This window comes from Poecilia formosa, unplaced genomic scaffold (assembly GCF_000485575.1).
Source record: "Poecilia formosa unplaced genomic scaffold, Poecilia_formosa-5.1.2 Scaffold99, whole genome shotgun sequence".
In the NCBI taxonomy this organism is placed as follows: Eukaryota; Metazoa; Chordata; class Actinopteri; order Cyprinodontiformes; family Poeciliidae; genus Poecilia; species Poecilia formosa.
Genome location: NW_006800038.1, coordinates 653,257 through 673,402, shown reverse-complemented (window position 1 = coordinate 673,402; position 20,146 = coordinate 653,257). Strand labels below are relative to the sequence as shown.

Genomic DNA, 20,146 nt, shown 5'->3' with positions numbered 1-20,146 from the left:
TACAAACCTGCAAATCAAAATCCACCTCAGCTGATTTCTTATAAAGCATCAACTGTTCTCCAGATCCACCTTGAGTTTCTCACCTTATGTCCAAGGCAAGTTCACCTGCCTTGCTGTGGAAACATATTTCACTCGTTTATACCTTGACTCTCTTTTAATTATTTGACAAACTTCAGATGTAGACTAATGTACAAATAACACATTTTTCTGTGAAAACGTGAGCCGTTTCACTTTGTTGCAGTGCGTGATGTTTGGATTGAAGCCCTGCTGGAGCCGCTGTGTGGCTCTAAAGGTTGAGTATGTTTTGCTGTTTTTTGCGCCCACACAGATTTCCCATCTGGTGTAATCTGCTTTTCCTACGGAGGAGGATGAGGACCACTGAAAATGTAGAAAAAATATTCTGACTCTTTTCTCAGAGTTCTGAGATTAAAGAAGAGAAAAAGTAAAAAAAAATCCAAATAGTCTGATTTTAGTCTTCTTTAATCTCAGAATCTAATTTTTTTCAGTTCTGATTTTTCTGAGATTAATGTCAAAATTTTTGAGAAACAAGTCAAAATTGAGAAAAACTCAATTACTTTTTGTTTTTCCAGTGGCTTTAATCTTCTTCTATATCTTTCAAATTTACAGTAAAAATGCATTATTTAACATTTTAACTCCTTTAATGCGGTAAGTTCTCATCTTCTAAAACTAAATGCCACTAACTGGTTCTTATATCATAAACAGAATAAGTAAAAATTGTTGTTTACAAGCAGGTAGATACAGACTGAGACAAGCCCTTAGAGATATGGTAGCCGTGGTAACACAGGTTGCCATGGCTACCATACCAGCAGACCACCACCCGGGGTTTCTATTAGCTGTAAACAAAACAGCCTCACAGAGATGCAAAATCACACACTGAGTTATTCTACTGACGGATCAGCTGTAAATCAGATACTTTTTTATTTTTATGTTCAAATTTACTCTCTGAAGGCAGTCAGTGCAGTAAAGCACTCAGCCCCGTGGTTCTGGTCCGGTCTGGAATCTGACCAAGACCACTGGGACGAAACCGTAGATGGACAAAGTGGAGCAAAAGGAGAATTCGTCTATTGTGAGAGCTTTATTGGTCCGTTAGCACAGGGTGAGTCTGAATCCTTCAAACGTCTATTAACTGAACTTTAGGGGAAACGTTTCAGTGCAGCCTTGAAGTTTAATTTGGATCCATGTTTTAGTCGGCTTAGTGTCTTGAGACGCACTGCAGACCTTCTTGTTTTGATTAAAAATAACATTTTTTACATGGGAAATGTGGAGGGGAAAAAAGCAGCAAGTGGTTCTCTAGCAGCTGGAAGTCCCAAATATGTTTCTGTTATTCTAAAGAGGATTATCATGTGTTATCTGGAGACCCTTAAAGGGGACATATCATGCAAATATCACTTTATTCTAAGTTTTTTTGTTCTTCCATTTGGGTTTCTGCTGCTTCTAAAAAACAACTTGAGTGCTTAAAACAAAAACAAAAAAACAGCCAGGTGGTTTTTGGTGAGAAGTTAATGTTTTTTGGTGTCTGGAAAATAAGCTGTTTCAAAAAAACCCTCCAGAATCTCATAAATCAGCATGATTTATGAGATATTTATGATTTATCAGCAGTGTGCCGTTACCTAGCAACCCCAGCAGAGTGCTAACCCGTTACCTAGCAACCCCAGCAGAGTGCTAACCCGTTACCTAGCAACCCCAGCAGAGTGCTAACCCGTTACCTAGCAACCCCAGCAGAGCGCTAACCTGTTACCTAGCAACCCCAGCAAAGCTTCAGAACTGCAAAAACACAAAACCTTACCAAGAATTTTTGGAGTTTTGTCTCATTTGAAGTGACAAAACTTCAAATAAGACAATAGAAACTAGACAAAAAAATGCCTGGTAAGATTTTATTTTTTGCTTTTAGGGCGTTTGGTTTTACCGCTGTAAGTGGTGTACAATGGCTGCAGAGAAAGACACATGTTTTGTTGCTGACTTACCATCCAGAAACCACTTGCCGCATTCTTGTTGTGCAGGAGGCTCCGCTTTTGCTTTTCAAAGATGTATGGTTGTATAATTGTGCATCTTTTTGCAGCCATTTTCACATGCGAGTGTGAATGTTAAGATCTAAAAACATTTTTGTGCAATGAACATGTTTTGACCTATACCAATGTGTTGAAATGAGTCTAATTTGTTTCCTTTAACCTGTATTTTTTCCACCTAAAAACCAAAATGAGTTTTTTTCTCCGAGCAAAAAAGTCTTCTTCTCGCACTGAGGTGAAAATGGGTTTGATGGCATCTGCACTGCTGATAGAAATTCCTCATTTGTCTGAAGTGAGTGCCTTTCGGAGGGGTCGTGTGTGTGTGTGTGTGAAGTGATGCACACGTGTTCAGAGTTTTGTGTGTATTCTCAGTAGATCGGGGTCAGTCGGTCAAATCTATAGGAGTGTTTACATATTAAACACACAAACACAAAGAGAAAGCGAGCACTTAAAGGAAACACATGCTGCGATAAATCATCTGAATGTGGGCAGCCATTTTTTTCTCCGAGACAGGAGACGGTAGGCCCAATAAGCGGACAGACAAACCCGGCTCATTGTGCTGTCCGCTCCGGTTCCGTCTTTCCCTGTCAAAGCGGGGACAGCTGTGTCATTTTCATACCGCAGGACTCCTGGGATCCGGCCCGGAATGTCCCAGAATCCCGTTTTTCTCCCTTTCCTTCATCTTTTCAGCTTCACCGTACCGTTCAGAACATGATTTTTTTTCTCCCTGCAAAGTTAGAAACCAAAAACTTGATCTACTTTTGATTTAAGTAGAAAAGCCAAAAGGCAGAATGATTAAAGTTTATTTATTTAAAAAAACAAAAACAAACAGGGACTTTCTTATGCATATTTAGGTCTCCTTGAATCCTCTTAAGGTTTTTTTGCTGTAAAAACGTTAAAAAAAAAGGATTAAAAGAAAGACAAAAAGTCAGAAACATATATCTGATACAACTGAACCTTTAAAACTGCTGGTATCTAAAGTTTTTCATAAGGAATGTCATCTCAAGGTACATTTCAGTTTGTTTTATTTAACAGTAAAGATCAGATCCTGCATTAACACTCCAGATGTCACACCACTAAAAATAAAAATGTCATCTTGCTTGTTTTGTGTTCGGTTGAGTGTTAATCCACAAACTGGCTTTTCTGTCTGTATGTTTACTTAAAGCACACCCGACAGCTTCAGTGAGATGTTGTCTGCTTCCTATAAAGAGATTACACCTAAAAGTTTCTCTTCGTCTTACGACGGCGTTTACGACCAGTGTAAATAGGCGACAAAAAGAGTAAATTTCTATAAAACATACCCAGAAATTTCTAGGTTAATCTCAGAAATTTTCTAGATAACTGAGTTTAAAAGTTAGGACACTTTTGAGCTCCAAAACTTGAAAATATGTAAGAAAAAAAAACTCTGAAATTTTGAGATTGGTCTCAGAAATATTCTAGAAAAAGAAAAGGTGGAAATTTCTGAGTTCCAAAAGTGAAGAACTGTGAGAAAAAAAAAAGTTTTCAGATGAAATTTTCTAGAAAAAACTTTTTCTGAGTTCGTGAAGTCAAAAATGTTCAACTTTTGGAACATTTTACCTTAGGAGCTCAGGAATTTCAAAGTTTTCTACAAAAATGTCTAAGTTTAATTTGAAAATTTCTGAGTTTTTTGGAGCTCACAAATTTCCTTTATTTTCTGGAAATTTTCTGAGATTAATCTCAAATTTTCTGAGGTTTTTTGAATGAAATATAATTCCTTTTTTCTCCTTGCAACGTACCCACCACGCCGTCGTACCATCCGCTGCCTGCCGGCCCCCGACAGACGGGGATTTGGGGGTTATGCGATGCAGCTGCGAGGCGAAGAGGCCAGTAGTTTCCTCTCACATGCAGGAAATCCCCTTACTTCTGCCTGGCTGCTCTGTTGTGGCTGCATGTCTGTGTGTACATTTCTGCGGCACACACTCTGTGTGCTCGTGCCAGAGGTGGTTTTTTTCCTGAGGTTGGGGGCTGGGGGAGCCGCTGGTGAACTGAAATGACCAGCAGACCAACCGTCCAACCAACCACGTCCCAGGAGCCTCGCATAGGGAAAGTTAAAACAAACAAACCCACTGCCTGTTTCTCAGGACGCTCACAGAAACCATTATTGGCTGTCCCATGTGGGAGCTTCATTTTTTCATTGCCACCAACCCCCATCTTCTTAACTCTGTGTTTCTCTGTAAGGAAGTTTGGCCCCTGAACTTTGACCCTTTTGGGAGAAGAGAAACCCTAATCTAATGGGACCGGGCGAGAGGCAAGGCTCCCGAGTGGAATGTCTTGATTTGGGTCTCGTTTCGTCCTCCATTACTGACTTATAGGCCGTTTAGCCTGTTTAAAAACTGAAGAATGGGTTTGCACCTTTTGGTTTCACCAAGTTAAACCGTGAGCCCCATTGAGGTTTTGTAATGAATCAGATCTTTAGTTCAGTTTCAATAACACAACCAAAACAAACGCAAGAATCGAGTGCTAACACAAGAAATGGCCTTTTTTTTTTTTTTTTTTTACCAAAGACAAAAGAGAAAAAGTTTGTTACTCCTCTTTATTTACGATTTGTGAAGCAGGAAGTTGTGTTCAGTGTCTTCTTCAGAGGTTTTTGTGCCTTTTTCTTCAGTATATCTTGATTGCAGCGCCCCTGCAGGCGAGGAGGGGAAAAACACTTTCAAACAGAATAGAAACATCTCCAATATTCATAAAATTAAAGAAAAGCTTTTTAACTGACCAAAATCAGCATAATCTCAATGTAAAAAAGTTTTAATTTGTTAATTTTGAGGGTGGCAACTTGAGCCCTCCAGTAATAATATGATCAGGTGTTAAAGTTTCATGCTTATCAATATGGCTCCTCACCAGACGGGCATAGAAAAATCCAAAATTTTTACTCAAATAACAGTAACAGTATTTGGTAAATAGTCGACTCAAGTATTGAGGAACTGGTCAAATCATCAATTATTTAATATTTAAAAATCATACAATCAGATGGAACAAAATCGGAAATTAAGTGGAAATGTTGGTATGTTAAGGATGGAAATGAAAATAATTCATATTAGTAACAAAAAAATAACAAAATTGGTCACAAACATTTTTTTCCGAATCCGTTTCTTTCAGTAAAAAAAGTTATGAAACTTTAACAGAAGCTGTCGGTCTTATTTGTTTGTTAAAACATATTTGTTTTTCATTCAGTATGTAGAAAATCCAGATATTTTACTCAAGCGTAGAGATACTTCATAATAAAATAGCTCCAGTAAAAGTAAAAAGTACAGCATAGAAAAGGTAAATTAAAAAAAAAAATACTCAAGTGAACGTAGTTGAGTAAATGTAACTAGTTACTACCCACCTCTGGACTCAGGGGAGCATGAAACCGAACCTCAGCAGCTGAAAATGAAACAAAGTTCAGGTGTGAGAGAGCCTTAACTTCCCTACGACCCAGAAACATTTATAAACTGACCCTTTGGTTCTGATCCATTAGCTGTTGACCTGGTCTTTGCCAGCGCTGCCCGTGGTGAGCGTCTCGGTCTCCTGTGATTGGTCGTAAAGGCTCGGCGGTTGGTAACAGGCGGGTTGCTCTGCCAGCAGGATGCTGAGGGCTGGGCCCGCCGTTTGGCCTGATCTCTAATTAGCGCTGGCTTGTCAGTTGCTCAGGGTGGATCTGTGTGGGAAATTGCAGTCTTACACACACGCACGCGCACACAGTCAGGATACATAAACCAGAGCTGGGAACCACACAGCAGAGCAAGTGGAGGATGAGGATTGTCATTTTTGTCTCAATCTGTCTGCGCTGGCGCGGCTTTGACTCGTCCCGCCTGTTTGATGCTCCTCAAGCGGCTTATTTAGGGCACAGGGTGTGTTTGTGTGTGTGTTTGGCTGCGCAGCGTTAGCGGCGCTGCTGCGGCAGTGAAGAGGTTAACGGTCTCCAGGGCGGCTCAGGTTACCAGCGGCGGGGCAGGTCCTCCGCTCAGATCCTTTCAGCTCGGCGCTCGGCGCAGACAGAGACAAACAGCGCCCGGGGGATGAAGCACCGCTGCAGCAAGTGACAAAGAACCTCGATCCAGAACGAGAGAGGGAGCGCAGAGAAAGAAAGAGAGAGGGAGGGAGGAGAAGAGACAGAGAGATTTATTTCTGTGAATCCTTCAGCAGCATGGAGTCATGAAGCTCTCCGTCCAGTTTGGCATTTTCGCGCAGCGACCCGGTTCCCACAGCAACACCGGCACCCTGAACAGGTAGATACCAGACATATGAGTAGGAAAAGAGACTAAATTTAATGTTTCCTTTCATGTCATGTCTAGTGTTTGGATTATCTCACTGCAAAAACATAAAGCCTTACCAAGTATTTTTGTCTATTTTTTCTAGTGCACTTGAAAAAGGACAAAGCTCCCATATCTATCCAAAAAATGCTTGTAAGTTATTTTAGTATTTTTTTAAGTGCTCTAAGATATTTGCACTAGAAACTATACTTTGTAAGATTTTGTGTTTTTGCAGTGTAGAATCATTTTACCAAGTAATTTTGTCTTTTCAATATTAACCTAATGCAAGTGAGAAACTATACCAAAACCACTTGGTAAGATGTTGTGTTTTTGCAGTGTAGAATCATCCAGCCACGTATTTTTGTCTATTTTATAGTGCAAATATCTCAGTGCACTTAAAATAAGACAAAACTAACTTACTAAGTAACTTTTCAGAAAGATGTAGTCAATAATTTCTTAATATTGATGGAGAAGTACTAGTTTTGCTGGCAGATTATTTCACTTATACCATGGGGAAATGTCTTTTTACAAGTGGAATAATCTTCCTGTGGAATTAATACTTTTTATCACTACTAAGGAATTATTTACTTAAAACCAGCTCCTATGTCCTGCTGAAGAGTTACTTAGTCTTTTTTCAAGTGCACTGGAGGAAACTGGACAGTACTTGGTAAAGTTTAGTGTTTTTGCAGTGCAGCTGTCCATATTTATTGTCTGTGAGCGGAGTCCACGTGGGAAATACCCCCATTCGCCGTGTGGAAGACTTAAACTGGTTCTGGTCACTCTAAATCTCTCATCACCGCCCAGCTCTTTCCTCTCCTCGGATGCTTTCAGCTCCATAAGCCGTGTCTGCGCTAAGCTTCTGCTTGATTTATTCAGCCGGTTAAATCCAGGAGGACGTCGGGTCATCGGCTGGTGTTTGGGTCTGATGGTTGTCAGGAACCAGCTGATTAGGTTTTGGCGGTTCTCTGTTGAATCTGGGAACTGTGCCATTGGAAATGTCTGTTTTTGTTTAGCTTCTTAGTTTGAAGCCATAATTATGATGTGAGCTCGCTGCTTGGTGGGAAAGTTCTGGGCGTGTAAGTTGACTACTGAGCAACGCCGCTTTGGTTTTGTTTATACCAAAGCTGCCTCTGTTTTGCTTTTGTACAAAGATCAAACTGGAAGGATGAATGATTAAAAACAAGACGATGTAAGCTGGTGGGAAATGAACTGTGTAGGCTCATTTGGTTTGGAGATATTTCTGAAATTCACACAATTAAATCATAAATAATTTTATGCTGAAACGTTTGAAATAGCATCAGAGTTTTTAGTTTATGTTAATATGTGAATGTTTTCTCTATTACCTGATTCTTAATAGCTGATTCTTGATACACGGGATTAACGGACATCACCTTATTAATAATTCAGGGATTTATTCCTCTTTTCATAAACAAATAAATCTGAGTCATGCTTCCATAAACAGAATATTACACTGCAAAAACACTAAGTCTTACCTAGTATTTTTGGTCTATTTTCTAGTGAAAATATTTATTACACTTGCAATAAAACAAAACTAACTTACAAGCAACTTTTCAGAATGATAGAGGAGTTTGTTTTAAGTCTATAATTCCATAATATTGATTAAAAAGTTCTGGTTCCATTGGCAGATTATTTCACTTATAAGATTGGAAAAATGTCTTGCAATAAGTGAAATAATCTGCCAATGGAGCCATTACATTTTCATAAATATAAAGGAATTATTTACTTAACACAAGCTCATGAAAAATTACTTATGAGATACTGAGTGAGCTTTTGTGTTTTTGCAGTGCATTGATGCTTTTAATTAAACAAACTGTGAAAAAAATATCAAAACTAACAATCCCAACATTAAGGAATGTTTTGGGTTTCTTGAGATTCATCATGTGAATAAAGATGTGAAATCTTTACATCCATAAATGATAAATGATACGATAAGTGCCCACCTTAATAAACATCAAAAATCATCTGGATTAGAAGAAAATTATATCAAAGGCAACAAATGCTAGCTTGATCAAATCTGAAATGTGTTTATCCTTTCAGCTCTGACAAAGTGTATGGGTGTGTGTGTGTGTGTGTGTGTGTGTGTGCGTCATCCCTGCAGTGGCTGTCACCATCAGCCTCCCTCTGCTCCTTTCAGGCCAATGTTTGCCTGCCAACTGGCTGGGCTTCCTGTCCCCCACAGCCTCTAAGCGGATACACACACACACGCACACCAGCAGACACACACATGCACACACACCCCACACACACACACACCAGCAGACACACACAGACATATTTACAGATATCCTTAACTCTTGGCACGTTTGCTCTGCTCATGTGGGTCTATTTGAACAGCTCAGACACACAAACGCACCATGATGTCAGCCTTCCATCGAGTCTTTGTTCGTATGATAGACAGCCCCATTCAGAGGTGTCTGGGTGTGTGTGTGTGTGTGTGTGTGTGTGTGTGTGTGTGTGTGTGTGTGTGTGTGTGTGTGTATCCAAGTTGCAATCAGTTTTATGGAGAATAAAAGGAAAATCTCCAGGCAGTCACCAGATTCTTCTTTCAGTCTCACTTCATGCTTAAATTAACATTTTTCGTCTTTTCCGGTTCATAGAAAGTGATCTGTTTTTATGCATTAAATGAATTTTGCATGCATCTTTGACTAAGTGGTGACATTAAACACTTAAAACTCTAAAAGTCAATTTATTTCTTCTCAGCAGGCTAATGCAAAGCAGAATTATATCCTATCAGACTTTATTTTGTCTCTTTGTATGAATTGCCTCGGAAGTTATTACAATAAACTATAATGTTGTTTTGAGACAATTTTCAAGTAATGTAGGGTAATAATGCAAGTACACCCTCTGTAAAATCAGTACATTTTCATTTCTAATAAACATGTAACACTGGAATTGGAAGATATTTCTGAGAAATAAATGGAAATTATTATGCAATTAACTGATTTATTGTTTATTCCAACAGGTCTTAGTCTGTCGTTTTCCTCCATATAAAGCGATTTGTTTATATGGACTGAAATGAGCCTCCATGTCTCTTCTTCTTCTTGTGCAGCTGGGATGACAGCAGTTCGGTAAGCAGCGGCGTCAGCGACAACATCGACACCGATGACATCAACACCAGTTCCTCCATCTCCTCCTACGCCAACACACCTGCAGCTCAGCGCAAAGGCCTCAGCACGCAGGCAAGTCAGAGAAAACACGCATTCAGAGAGCAGGATTCTCTGCATCCTGCAGTGAAACCCAGTTCAATCAACTGGAAGTTCAACGAAGTTTAAATGAATTGTCTTTATAGGGCATTCCTACATGATTTGTTTCAATTAGAGACACACCGATCTGATATTTGAGTCATTGGCAGACATCTTTATTATGTTCTGTTCCTCAAAGCAGTTGAGGCTACCACTAGCTAGCTGCTAATTTACAATTGCTAACTAGCTAGTTTTTTTTTGTGTTAACTAACGCCAGTTGGCTGGACGACATTTGTCTTTGCCACTTAGTAGTTTGGCACTGCTATATAAATTATGCTATTTTTTGTACATTTCTGATGCGATACAAGTTTTAAATTTCATTCATAATTGACTTTAAACGTCTTAAAATGTCTTAAATTTGAGTTGCTGAAACCTGCAGAAACCTGCACCGCTCCAAAAGCAGGGCATTCTGGGTAAATACAACCAAAACAAACGTTAGTCTAGTTTAGTGCTAACAGGAGAAATGGCTCGTGGTTTTATTACCAACAACAAATCCTACAACCACTAAAATCTGACGCCACTCCATTTTCGTTTACATTTCATGAGGAAGGAAGCTCTGGAGGTTTTCAGTTGTTTCCTTCTGTAGTTCTTGCTGCAGCGCCCCCACAGGTGAGGAGGGGAACAGGTTTTTTGATTGGTTTGGATGATTTGACAATGCAGTGAAAGAGAACTGCAGCAGCTGAAAATGTAACAAATGTTGCAATTTTGGTCCCCAATCAAACAGAGTCTGCTGAACTATCAGGTGTGGAAACTCCCTGAATGAAGCTTTTAACATTCGTTGTTTAGTTGGAGCACATGTTTCTTTTATACATTAAAGCTATTTTTTCTAAGCTTGCATGTCAGTCTTTGACATTTACTGAAAATGTCAGTGGACTCTTGTGCTTATTGTACTCACAGTATATTTGGCCTGATCTGAGGCCATCCCATGTGTGATGACTCTTCATTATTGCTGCAGAGGTCAAGGTGCTGATTGAATAACAAAGGAAGGCACACAGAGCGTCTTTCTCTCAGTGCAGCTGTACGACAGAGTGCCGGTAATGAGCTCTGCCTCGTCTGTCCTCAGGCGAGCCTGCGTCGGCTGGACTTTGAAGATCTCACAGCAGATCAGCTTGCAGCTTTTTAAAGGTGTTGCCTGTGCGACAGCAGAACTGTCATTGCAACAAATCCAGCTGTTGTTAGTAGGAAAGTTATGAATATTTGCAGTGCATTCACACCATTTCTACTTTAATCAAACTTTAGTTTGATTATACTTTAGTCCTGTCTCAGATATCTGCTGGTAGTTTGTGCCCCTCCAATAGACGCCACCTTCTGGCTAAACTGTGTTTTGCGCCTCACTATGCTGGAGTCTTCTCTGGTTTTTAATTTATTATCTATTGCCAAAGACAAAAGAGGAATCCGACATCTGCTAAAATCTGACGCTACTTTGCTTTTTGTGAACTAGAAAGTTGCGCTCCTGCTTTCATTAGAGGTTTTTGTGTTGTCTCCTTCAGTGGTTCTTAGTGCAGCGCCCCCACAGGCTGGGAGGGGAACAGGTTTTTAATTAGTTTAGATTGTTTTGACAAAATGCAGTGTGAATGTCTCAAATTTGTTCCCCAGTCGAATTGCGTCTCCTCTCAGGTGTGAACTCTGGTTGGCATAAAGATTCAAAACAAGAATGTGCCTGAGCAAAATGTTAATTAACCATGGAGCTGAAATGCTTCAACAGTGTTCCTGCTGGTTTGCGTTAAGTACATTTCCTGTGAGAAGGTCATTATCAGTTCACTAACCAGGATTCAGTAATCTGAAGATCTGCTGTTGTCAGACTGTAGGCTTGCTCTGACATGAAAGTGTAGTCATCTTTTAAATTACTAGAACATTTAGTTCGCAAGCTGTGATGTGACCAGACCGACTGCTGTCCTGCTGTCTGATTGAACCGAGCACTTTTCTACGATAACATGGTAGGACCATTGTAGATGGGAAAAACTGAGTAATTTTCTGCCAGAATGATTACATTTTGAGCTCCAGAAGTCAAAAATTTGTAAGAAGAAAACTCAGAAATTTTGAGATTCTCAGAAATTTTCTAGAAAATTACATGACAGTATGCTAGGGGTATTGTAGATAGAAAAGAAAGGAGAAGTAGATTTTCACCAAAAACTCAAAAACTTCTGGAAAAAAAAACTGACATTTTCTAGAAAAAACAAGGAAATTTTTGAGCTCTAAAGTCAAAAATTTCTGTGGTTAATCTCAAACTTTTCTTTTTCTTTTTGCATTTTCGAGTTTTGGAGCTCAGAAAGTTTTTAATTTAATATGTCCTTTTTTTTCTTGAAAATTTTGGACTTGTGGAGCTCAGAAACTTGTATGAATTTTATAGAAAATATCTGAGATTAATCTCACAATCTCTGGGTTTAAAAAGTTGAAAATTTGTGAGAAGAAAAACTAAAAATTTGAGATGGATCTCAGAAATTTTCTGGAAAAAACTTGAAAAGAGTTTCAAGTCAAAAATGTTAGAGAAAAAATGGAAATTTTTTGACTATAAATTTTGAAAGTTTTTCTAGGAAATTTCTGAGACTAATCTCAAAATTTCATTTTTTTTTCTTACAAATGTTTGACTTTTGGAGCTCAGAGATGTCAATGTTTTTTCTAGAAAATTTCTGAGATTCATCTGAAAATTTCTGAGATTTTTAGCAGAATTTTACTCCTCTTTTTGCCTTCCGTCTACCTTGGCCGTAATGCGCCGTTGTACTTTTGCGAACCTCTTGTCTAACTGTTCCTCTGTGTTTCCAGCCTGTGACGGATGCGGAGAAGCACTCTGCCTCCACAACGGCTCACCAAGCTTGGACCGGAGACGAGGTGAAGCGGCCCGACGGCGGGCTGGACGGCGGCGTCAGGATGGACGCCAAGTGGAGCCGCAGGAACTGCGACGTGTCCGACGAGTCCGACAAGGGCTGCTCGGGCAGGAAGACGCCCTCTGTGTCCAACACGGGCTCCTGGAGGAGGGGCATGAGCGCCCAGGTGGGGGTGACGTCGCCCCGCACTAAAAGCACCAGCAGCACTGGCTCCACGGTTTCAGTCGGCCTGAAGAGCCACGGCTCGGGTAAATCAAACTCCCATCGTTAAACATAGAACAATATATCAAGATAAACAATGGATTTGGCAACTTTTAATGTTTTTTTGTTTTTTTTTGGTGTGGCCTTTGTAGCTACCTGGAGATAATCCTTGTGTGATTTTGTTTGTTATAATATAATGGAGGATTAAGATTTAGTTTTCTGTGATTTTATGTTTAACCTTTCACATTTTGTATATATTATTGGGACTGTGTGTTACTGATAAACGCAAAATATGCTTGGTGATTTGGACTTTAAGATTCATTGTCGTATTTTGTGGTATTGTGATAATTATAAAAGTGATGATTATTACTTGGTTTTTAGGAAACTGTACGACTTTGACGTTATAACAAATACATTTTCCCAGAAGTTATTGTGATAAACAGTAATATTGTCATTTTGAGATAATTTTCAACTAATATAATAACAACAGCATATTAATGCAAGAATACCCAGTCAAAGATATAAAAAAAATAATTACTGGAATTGGAAAAATTTTTTTATAAAAAACGCAATAACTAAAATGGATTATGAATCTTTGTAACCAAAATTACTTTTCAAAAAATATTAATCACTCAGCTTAGATAGGAAAACAGGTAAAATCAGCAGTTAGAACTGTTTGTGACTTTTTAACGACTTTAAAAGGAGAATCTCTTTAGGATCAAATGTTTTGTTTGTAATTAGGATGTTTATAAAATTATCCCCATTATAAAACATGTGCATCTGCATTGGCTCCATCTGCCTAACAGTCAGATCTGTACCGTTTTTATACTGCAGGCAGAGCCACACAAAATCATTCCAGGGGCCACAAAAGGTCCACGGGCCACACTTTGGACATCCGTTTTTCAGCCATATTGTGCAGCTCTGACGTTGGAGTGAAATTTCTGGAGACTCTTCCCACCTGTGTCGTAATGTGAAGCCGTTCTGGTTTTGTTCGCTCACCTGAATCGTTTTCATCCTCCTGCAGGTAAAACCGACGACGTAAAAGTGTCGGAAAAAGGTCGCCTCTCCCCGCGCTCGAACGGCCTCCAGCGCTCGCCGTCCGACGCCGGGCGCAGCAGCGGCGACGAGGCCAAGAAGCAGCCGGCCACCGCCGGCCGCGCCGCCGCCGCCCCGCTGACGCACACCGTCTCCGACCCGCAGTCTCACACGCTCGTGCTGTCGACCCGCACCCCGACCAGCACCTTCGGCTTCAAGAAGCAAGGTCACGGCATGGTAACCATGGTTACCGCGAGCGGCGCCACCATCACCAGCGGCTCGGCCACGTTGGGGAAGATGCCCAAATCAGGAGGGCGCTCTCTGTCGGGCGGCTTAAAATCGGGTGGGCAGGACGGGGGGTCTGCGTTGGGTCACCATGACGACGGCTTCCTCCCGATGAGCGCCCGCTCCACTCTGCAGTACCGCAGCCTGCCCAGGCCCAGCCGCTCGGGTGCCGCCGCCCGCAACGGCAACCGCTCGTCCACCAGCAGCATCGAGGCGGCCGTGCTCTCCGTCACGTCTCACGGGAAAAACTCGTTCGGCGTCGCCAAGCCCAACGGGTCAGCAGCGCTTCTGGCCAATCAGACGGATCGCGAGAAGGGCGTCTCCGAGATCGACAATCTGAGAGGCGGGATGCAGAGCGGCCCGGCGGCGGCGGCGGCGGGAAGACAGCAGGTTTCATCACCAACACTTCGCAGGTGAACACACATCTTCAAACTGGAGATACGATTTTCAGAGTCATGATTCGATTCAGAAACAGTTTTTAACCCAGAAACCACCTTTGGTGAGGCAGATGAGATCAGCTTCATATACTGCATCAACCGAGTACCAGTTCATTAGCAGATTATTTCACTTGTAACAAGACATTTTTCCCATGTTTTAAGTTAATTTGTTTTCCATTGGAACAAGCAGTTTTTCATTAATATTAAGGAAATATTTACTTAAAACAAGTGGCTATATCTTGCTACTGCTTTTTAAGTTAGTTTTGTCTCATTTCATGCGTGCTAAGATAATGGCACTAGAAGCTAAAACACTTGGTAAGACTTCGTGTTTTTGCAGTGTGATATCAGATTAACTAGCTAACGCGCTAACGTTGACGGCCCTGGTTTTTAGCGAACCCCTCCAGACATGGTGAGCCACTCCAAGTGGGGCCCTCCTGTATGGACTTGACTTCACTCCCCCAAAAAACCTTAATCATGACTAAAGTATCACACGTGTGGGCCTGTTTTGCACACACACTCACTCAGTGTGTGTGTGTGGGGTTAAATGAGGCCATTGTGAGTGGAGGCCTTGAGCGCGGCTGATGAGCTGCCAAGCCTCAGCCTTGGTGGTGAGGTTGGAGGGGCAACAGGAGGGAGTGGCGTGCAGGAATGGAGTCTGCATCGTCTTACCTCAGCACTCTGCCCTCGTTAATGTGAGGCAGTGATAAGTCTTCAAACAGACGTGTTGCTGTTATCCCCCGCCGCGGCTGCAGTCATCACAGCCCACCGATTAGCCGAAGCCGGGAACAAGAGGAGGGTTGTAGGTTCAAGCGCCGCTTCGTTCTGACTAGCAGCCTATAAGGGCTTCTTCTTTCTTCACTGTTTTATGAGTAAAATTAGAAGCTCTAAGCAGATTCTTTTGGTGTTTAGCTACATTTACCCAATCACATTAACTTAAGAAACTTTTTGGAAAAATTTACCTTTAGAAGTTGTATTACTTCTTGCGGTTCTTTTTATTTTTACTTGAGTGATTCTGTTATGAAGTATTTCTATTCTTTCTTGAGTAAAGTTTCTGGATTTTCTTCCCACTGAATGGAAAACAAACATGTTTTAACCAAAACTTCATCAGACACAGAGACACACCTGCAGTTTCTGTTAGTTTCATAAGTTTTATATTGATTTGTAAAAAATCATTTTGCCTGATTTTTTATTTTATTTTTTTTTTTTTTTTAATAATATGAATTATTGTCATTTTGGTCCATGAAATACCAAAATTTCCTCTTAACTTTATAATTTGATCCACCTGATTATGTAATTCTTAAATACTAATTGATTGATAATTTGATCAGTTACTCAGTACTTGTATACACTTTTTACCAAATACTTTTTTACTATTACCTGAGTAATTTTTAGATGGTTACTTTTTACTTTTGCTTGAGTAAAAATATGCTGAAGTAGTTTTACTCTTTCTGTAGTATTATTTCTGGGTACTCTGGTAGCAACTAGTTGTATTTTCTCAATTACATTCAGTCGGAGTATGTTGGGCAAAGTATCCAGATATTGTGCTCAAGTACTTCAACATACTATTTTTGGTTAAAACATGTTTGTTGTTCATTCGGTGACTGATTGGTTTAACTTCCTGCTCTCCTTCACTGATGCACGTTTAGGTTATTTGGCGGTAAAGCCAGTAAACAAGCTCCAGTCACCACAGCTGAAAACCTGAAGAACTCCACGGTGATCTCCAACCCCCACGCCACCATGAACCACGTTCCGACAGTGCTGGAGTCGCCCGATGGCGCGCTGGGAGGCGCGGACAGCGAGACCAGCAGCCCCCTGTTTGGAGGCCGAGCCCTGGGGTCAGGAACCGCGACTCTGGGCAGCGAGCAGGTCAGACACTTTAACTGGGTTAGGTAGGATTTATTTCACTTCAGCTGATTAGAGAGTTAACATTTGACTTCCTGTTCCTTTGGGTTCAAATATGACATAAAATACAAGTGATTTTCATTTAGTTTCTCTTTAAGTAAGTCAAATGTGGATTGATCTTTATCATGGACACAAAAAAGTAATAATTTCCCACCAAATGTTGCTCATATTTATTGTCAGAACAGTATTTTTTTTTATTCATTTTTATTAATTTTAGTTAAAATATTAAAATATTACCTGTGAATTCATCTGCTGCCCTTTTTATTCCCGGTTTAAAAGCAGCAACTGTTTGTGTTCTTAGTTTATACAAGAGTAAACTGTGGCGGTGTTAAACGTGGGAGTGTGTTTATAGAGCTACTTACCGGCCTTTGGTGGGACGCTGGGATTATTCTGCTCTCACCTTACTAATACCACAAACACGCCGACTTCTTGATTCAACTCCGGTTCAGGTGAGGCGCAGATGAAACGCCCGTTTAACAAACTGCAGATCAAAATCACTTCAGACCCGGGCTGTTTGGGCGTGCTCGGTCATGAACTCTGCTTCACGTTTTCACATGATTCATAAGTTTTGAGCTGAATGGCTGTGAGTCACGTTATGACACAGAGGATGTTGTTTGACGAAAGAGAAGTCACTTCTTCACAAACAGAAGGCAGTTCAAAAGTTTATTAAATTATTTCAGATTCAATTCACTCTGGAATGGAAGCGGACAATGTAAGGACTTAATGTCAGGGCTGCAACTGGAATTTGATTTAGGATAATGATTATTGAATCTTCCTCTCAATATGATGGAGAAGTTACATCTGGAATGTTGATTGAAGGTCTTTCATGTTAGGATGTTTGATCAGTTTATTTCCTAGAGAGATTTTGGAAATGGCAAAATTAAGCGTTTTATGTCAGTAGATATTGCTAATTATTGATTGGATTTTTGTTTTAAATATCTGAAATATATTTTTTATCTACAGTTTTTACTCCGTACTGTTATTCTTTTATTTGTAAGCAGTTATGAAGAACTGTGGGGAAAGCTTAAACTGCTGCTGCGCAAGTTACTCTGCAGGTTGTTGCTAGGTAACCACCAGTTACTCAACACGTTGTTGCTAAGTAACCACAACTTACTCTGCAGGTTGTTGCTAGGTAACCACCAGTTACTCAACACGTTGTTGCTAAGTAACCACCAGTTACTCAACACGTTGTTGCTAGGTGACCAAAGAGTGAGTGAGTCAGTTGATGACACCACCTTTGCTTAACTAGCTGTGGGAGGTTGAACATCTAATTCACATTTTGCTGATTTTTATACTTCGATTTGAGTTTTTCCAACGTCTAAAAGCAACACAAGCACTTAAAAAACATCCACCCAACGACTTCGGCAATTTTTTTAGTGTCTGGAAAATGAGCCATTTGAAAAATCTTTTGATTGTCAAGTCAGATTTGATGTGGCACTACCCTGTTACCTAGCAACCCACGCTGCTGCATAAAATGCTGCTGCGCATGTTACTCAACAGGTCGTTGCTATTTAACCAAAGAGTTCTGTGAGATGTTGAGCATTTAAAGCCTTTTCTCTGCATACGTCTCCCAGAATCCTGTGCGGTTTTAGATCAGAGTTCAGTGAATTTTCTCTGTATTGATGCATATTATTATTGATTTGTTTCCCATCCCTTCGCAGACCTAATCTTAGACATTTATCTTGCAGGCCTCCAGCCCAGGATCGATGTATTCCTCCACCGGTCCCTCCAACAGCCTGACATGGGGAACCACCTTCAGCGGCTCGTCTGTGCCGAGCAGAGAGGGCACCCTGGGTGGGCACGGTGGGGCAGGCAGCGTGGGATTCCCCTCGGTCAGCAGCATGCACACCAGCAGCGAGTCCATCGACATGAGCCTGAGTAGCGCCGGCGGACTCGGGACGCACCGCGAGGACACCGTCTCTGCTCTGGGTCGCACCGGGAGCGTCAAGACCGGCATGTCAGAGAGGTACGGACAGACAGGATGGGTTACGGAAATTATTAGGAGATGAAAACTTTTGTTTGTTTGCTGATATTTTTCTGAACAGCAGGTTAAAAAGTTTGCATAACTATTAGATTTAATGTACTTGTTTGATAATTGCATCATTGTTTTCAGGTTCACTGCAGAAATATTTACATCCTTTGAACAAACTTCACTGTTTGTACACTGCAAAACCACAAACTCTTACCCAGTTTGTCTTTCTAGTGCAAATATCTTAGCACAGTTGGAAAAAAGACTAAAATATCTTACAAGTAACTTTTCAGCAAGGAATAACAGCTTATCTCACATAAATAGTTTGTTAATGTTGATGAAAAATAATAAGTTCCACTGGCAGATTTTTTTACTTATAACAAGATATTTTTCCCATGTTATAAGAAAAACAATCTGTCAATAATAAGTTATCTCAAATTATTTTATAGTGATAAAATAATAGTAATAGAAATAATAATAAAAACAGGTTTTATGATAAAAGTTATTATTAAGAAGTTTCATTGAAAAGATTTTCAAGATAGAAATGTTCTTTTATCAAGAAACCTTCAAAGATCATTCTCAAATTTCCTGAGTTTGTTTATAGCAAATTTTTGACTTTTCATTTTCAGAAATTTTTCTGAAAAATTTCTGTGCTTAATCTAAAAATTTCTGAGTTTTTTGTGGCCGTTTAAATAATATTTTTTCCATCTGCAATGACCCTAATCTGGCATGATATGTGTGGCTTTTCCTAATTGTCAGACAACAGTACCAGACTTCTGTTGCAGGGAGGAAATTTGTACCAAAAACTCCTAAACAATCCTGTTGTTTCCTTTTGAAAAATGTCTGAATTGATCAGTTGCACAAAGCAGCCGTGATGTTGGAGTCGTTTGGTAATCTGTGTGCAGCCGCGGCGAGGAAACAATCCTGATTCTTGTCAGTGTAGCGGATTCCTTCCTGACAGCCTGACTGTGTAAAGTGACGAGAATGCCTCAGAGGAAACATTTTATCATTTGGGCTCCAGGCTGCGACATCAGTGAGGTTTCTCTGCTGAATCCTTGCTGTTGATTTCTGCTCTGACACTTTCCTTCATCTACCTCACTCTCTAAAACTTTGCTGTTTCTCTTGTGTCTGTTGTGCGTTTTCTTTTCCCCTTCCTGTCTTCCATCAGTCCCCTCTCCTCGCCCTCCGCTAGCCCCATATTCAGCCGAAACACGCTACCTCGGAGGCAGGACAGGTAAATGTACCTGTGTGCAGTGTTAGGCTGTTGCTGAGGTGGGTGGTCCTGCTTAAGCACCACCTGCTGCCACACAGGGAGCCCCGGCCTCTGGGATTACAGCCTGTAATCTAGCCTCAGCGTTTTGTCCCTGTGTGGTAGTCTGTGGTTAGTTTTAGGACTCCTGGAGATGAATGGAAATTATGAGTTTCAGGTTTTAGTTTAGCTGTCACGTACTGCCATCTTGTGGTTGAGAATAGAGCTTACACCAAAATTGGGTTTTTCTGTTTCCACTGAAATATTAAATATTTGAAAAATACTTGAGAATCAAGTCCTAGCTAGTCTAGTTTTCTAGTTAATCTTGAAAAATGCTGTTTATTTATTTATTTAATTTCATTATTATTTTTTTTGCTAAAGCTTTTGACATTCTGAAAAAATAAATGAATAAATAAAACTTTCCAGTTTGGACATTATTTGATTGCTATTGCAGAGGATTAGGGTCACTGAAAAAAAGAGAAGGAAATATGACTTTTTCTGAGAATTTTGATTTTAATCTCAGAAATCTAATCTCAAGATCCTGACTTTTTTTTTTTTAATTTCGACTTTTTTTTCTTGGAATTTTGACTTTAATTTTCTCAAACTTCTGAGATTAAAATAAGATTTTTTTCCAGTGGCCCTGATCCTGTAGATTGCACCATAGAGATTACATTGTTAAAATAATGTCAGCCATTTTTTC

The 20,146-nt window shown here is 40.3% G+C and overlaps 1 protein-coding gene across 5 annotated transcripts in view; it reads left to right on the top strand.

Moving 5' to 3' along the window:
* The first annotated feature begins 5,455 nt into the window (after positions 1-5,455).
* The window catches only part of LOC103142626 (neuron navigator 2), a 39,573-nt gene continuing 24,882 nt past the window's right edge, over positions 5,456-20,146 (top strand). For 2 of the 5 annotated variants that reach the window (XM_016674685.1, XM_007558776.2), the window contains exons 1-6: positions 5,457-6,256; positions 9,351-9,480; positions 12,307-12,616; positions 13,594-14,302; positions 15,973-16,192; positions 17,917-18,194. In XM_016674685.1, coding sequence (XP_016530171.1) covers positions 6,183-6,256; positions 9,351-9,480; positions 12,307-12,616; positions 13,594-14,302; positions 15,973-16,192; positions 17,917-18,194 — 1,721 coding nt within the window. In that variant the 5' untranslated portion in view covers positions 5,457-6,182. Of the gene's footprint in view, positions 6,257-9,350; positions 9,481-12,306; positions 12,617-13,593; positions 14,303-15,972; positions 16,193-17,916; positions 18,195-19,365; positions 19,432-20,146 lie in introns of all 5 variants that reach the window. The other 3 variants (XM_016674683.1, XM_007558775.2, XM_016674684.1) reach the window with 3 other exon arrangements.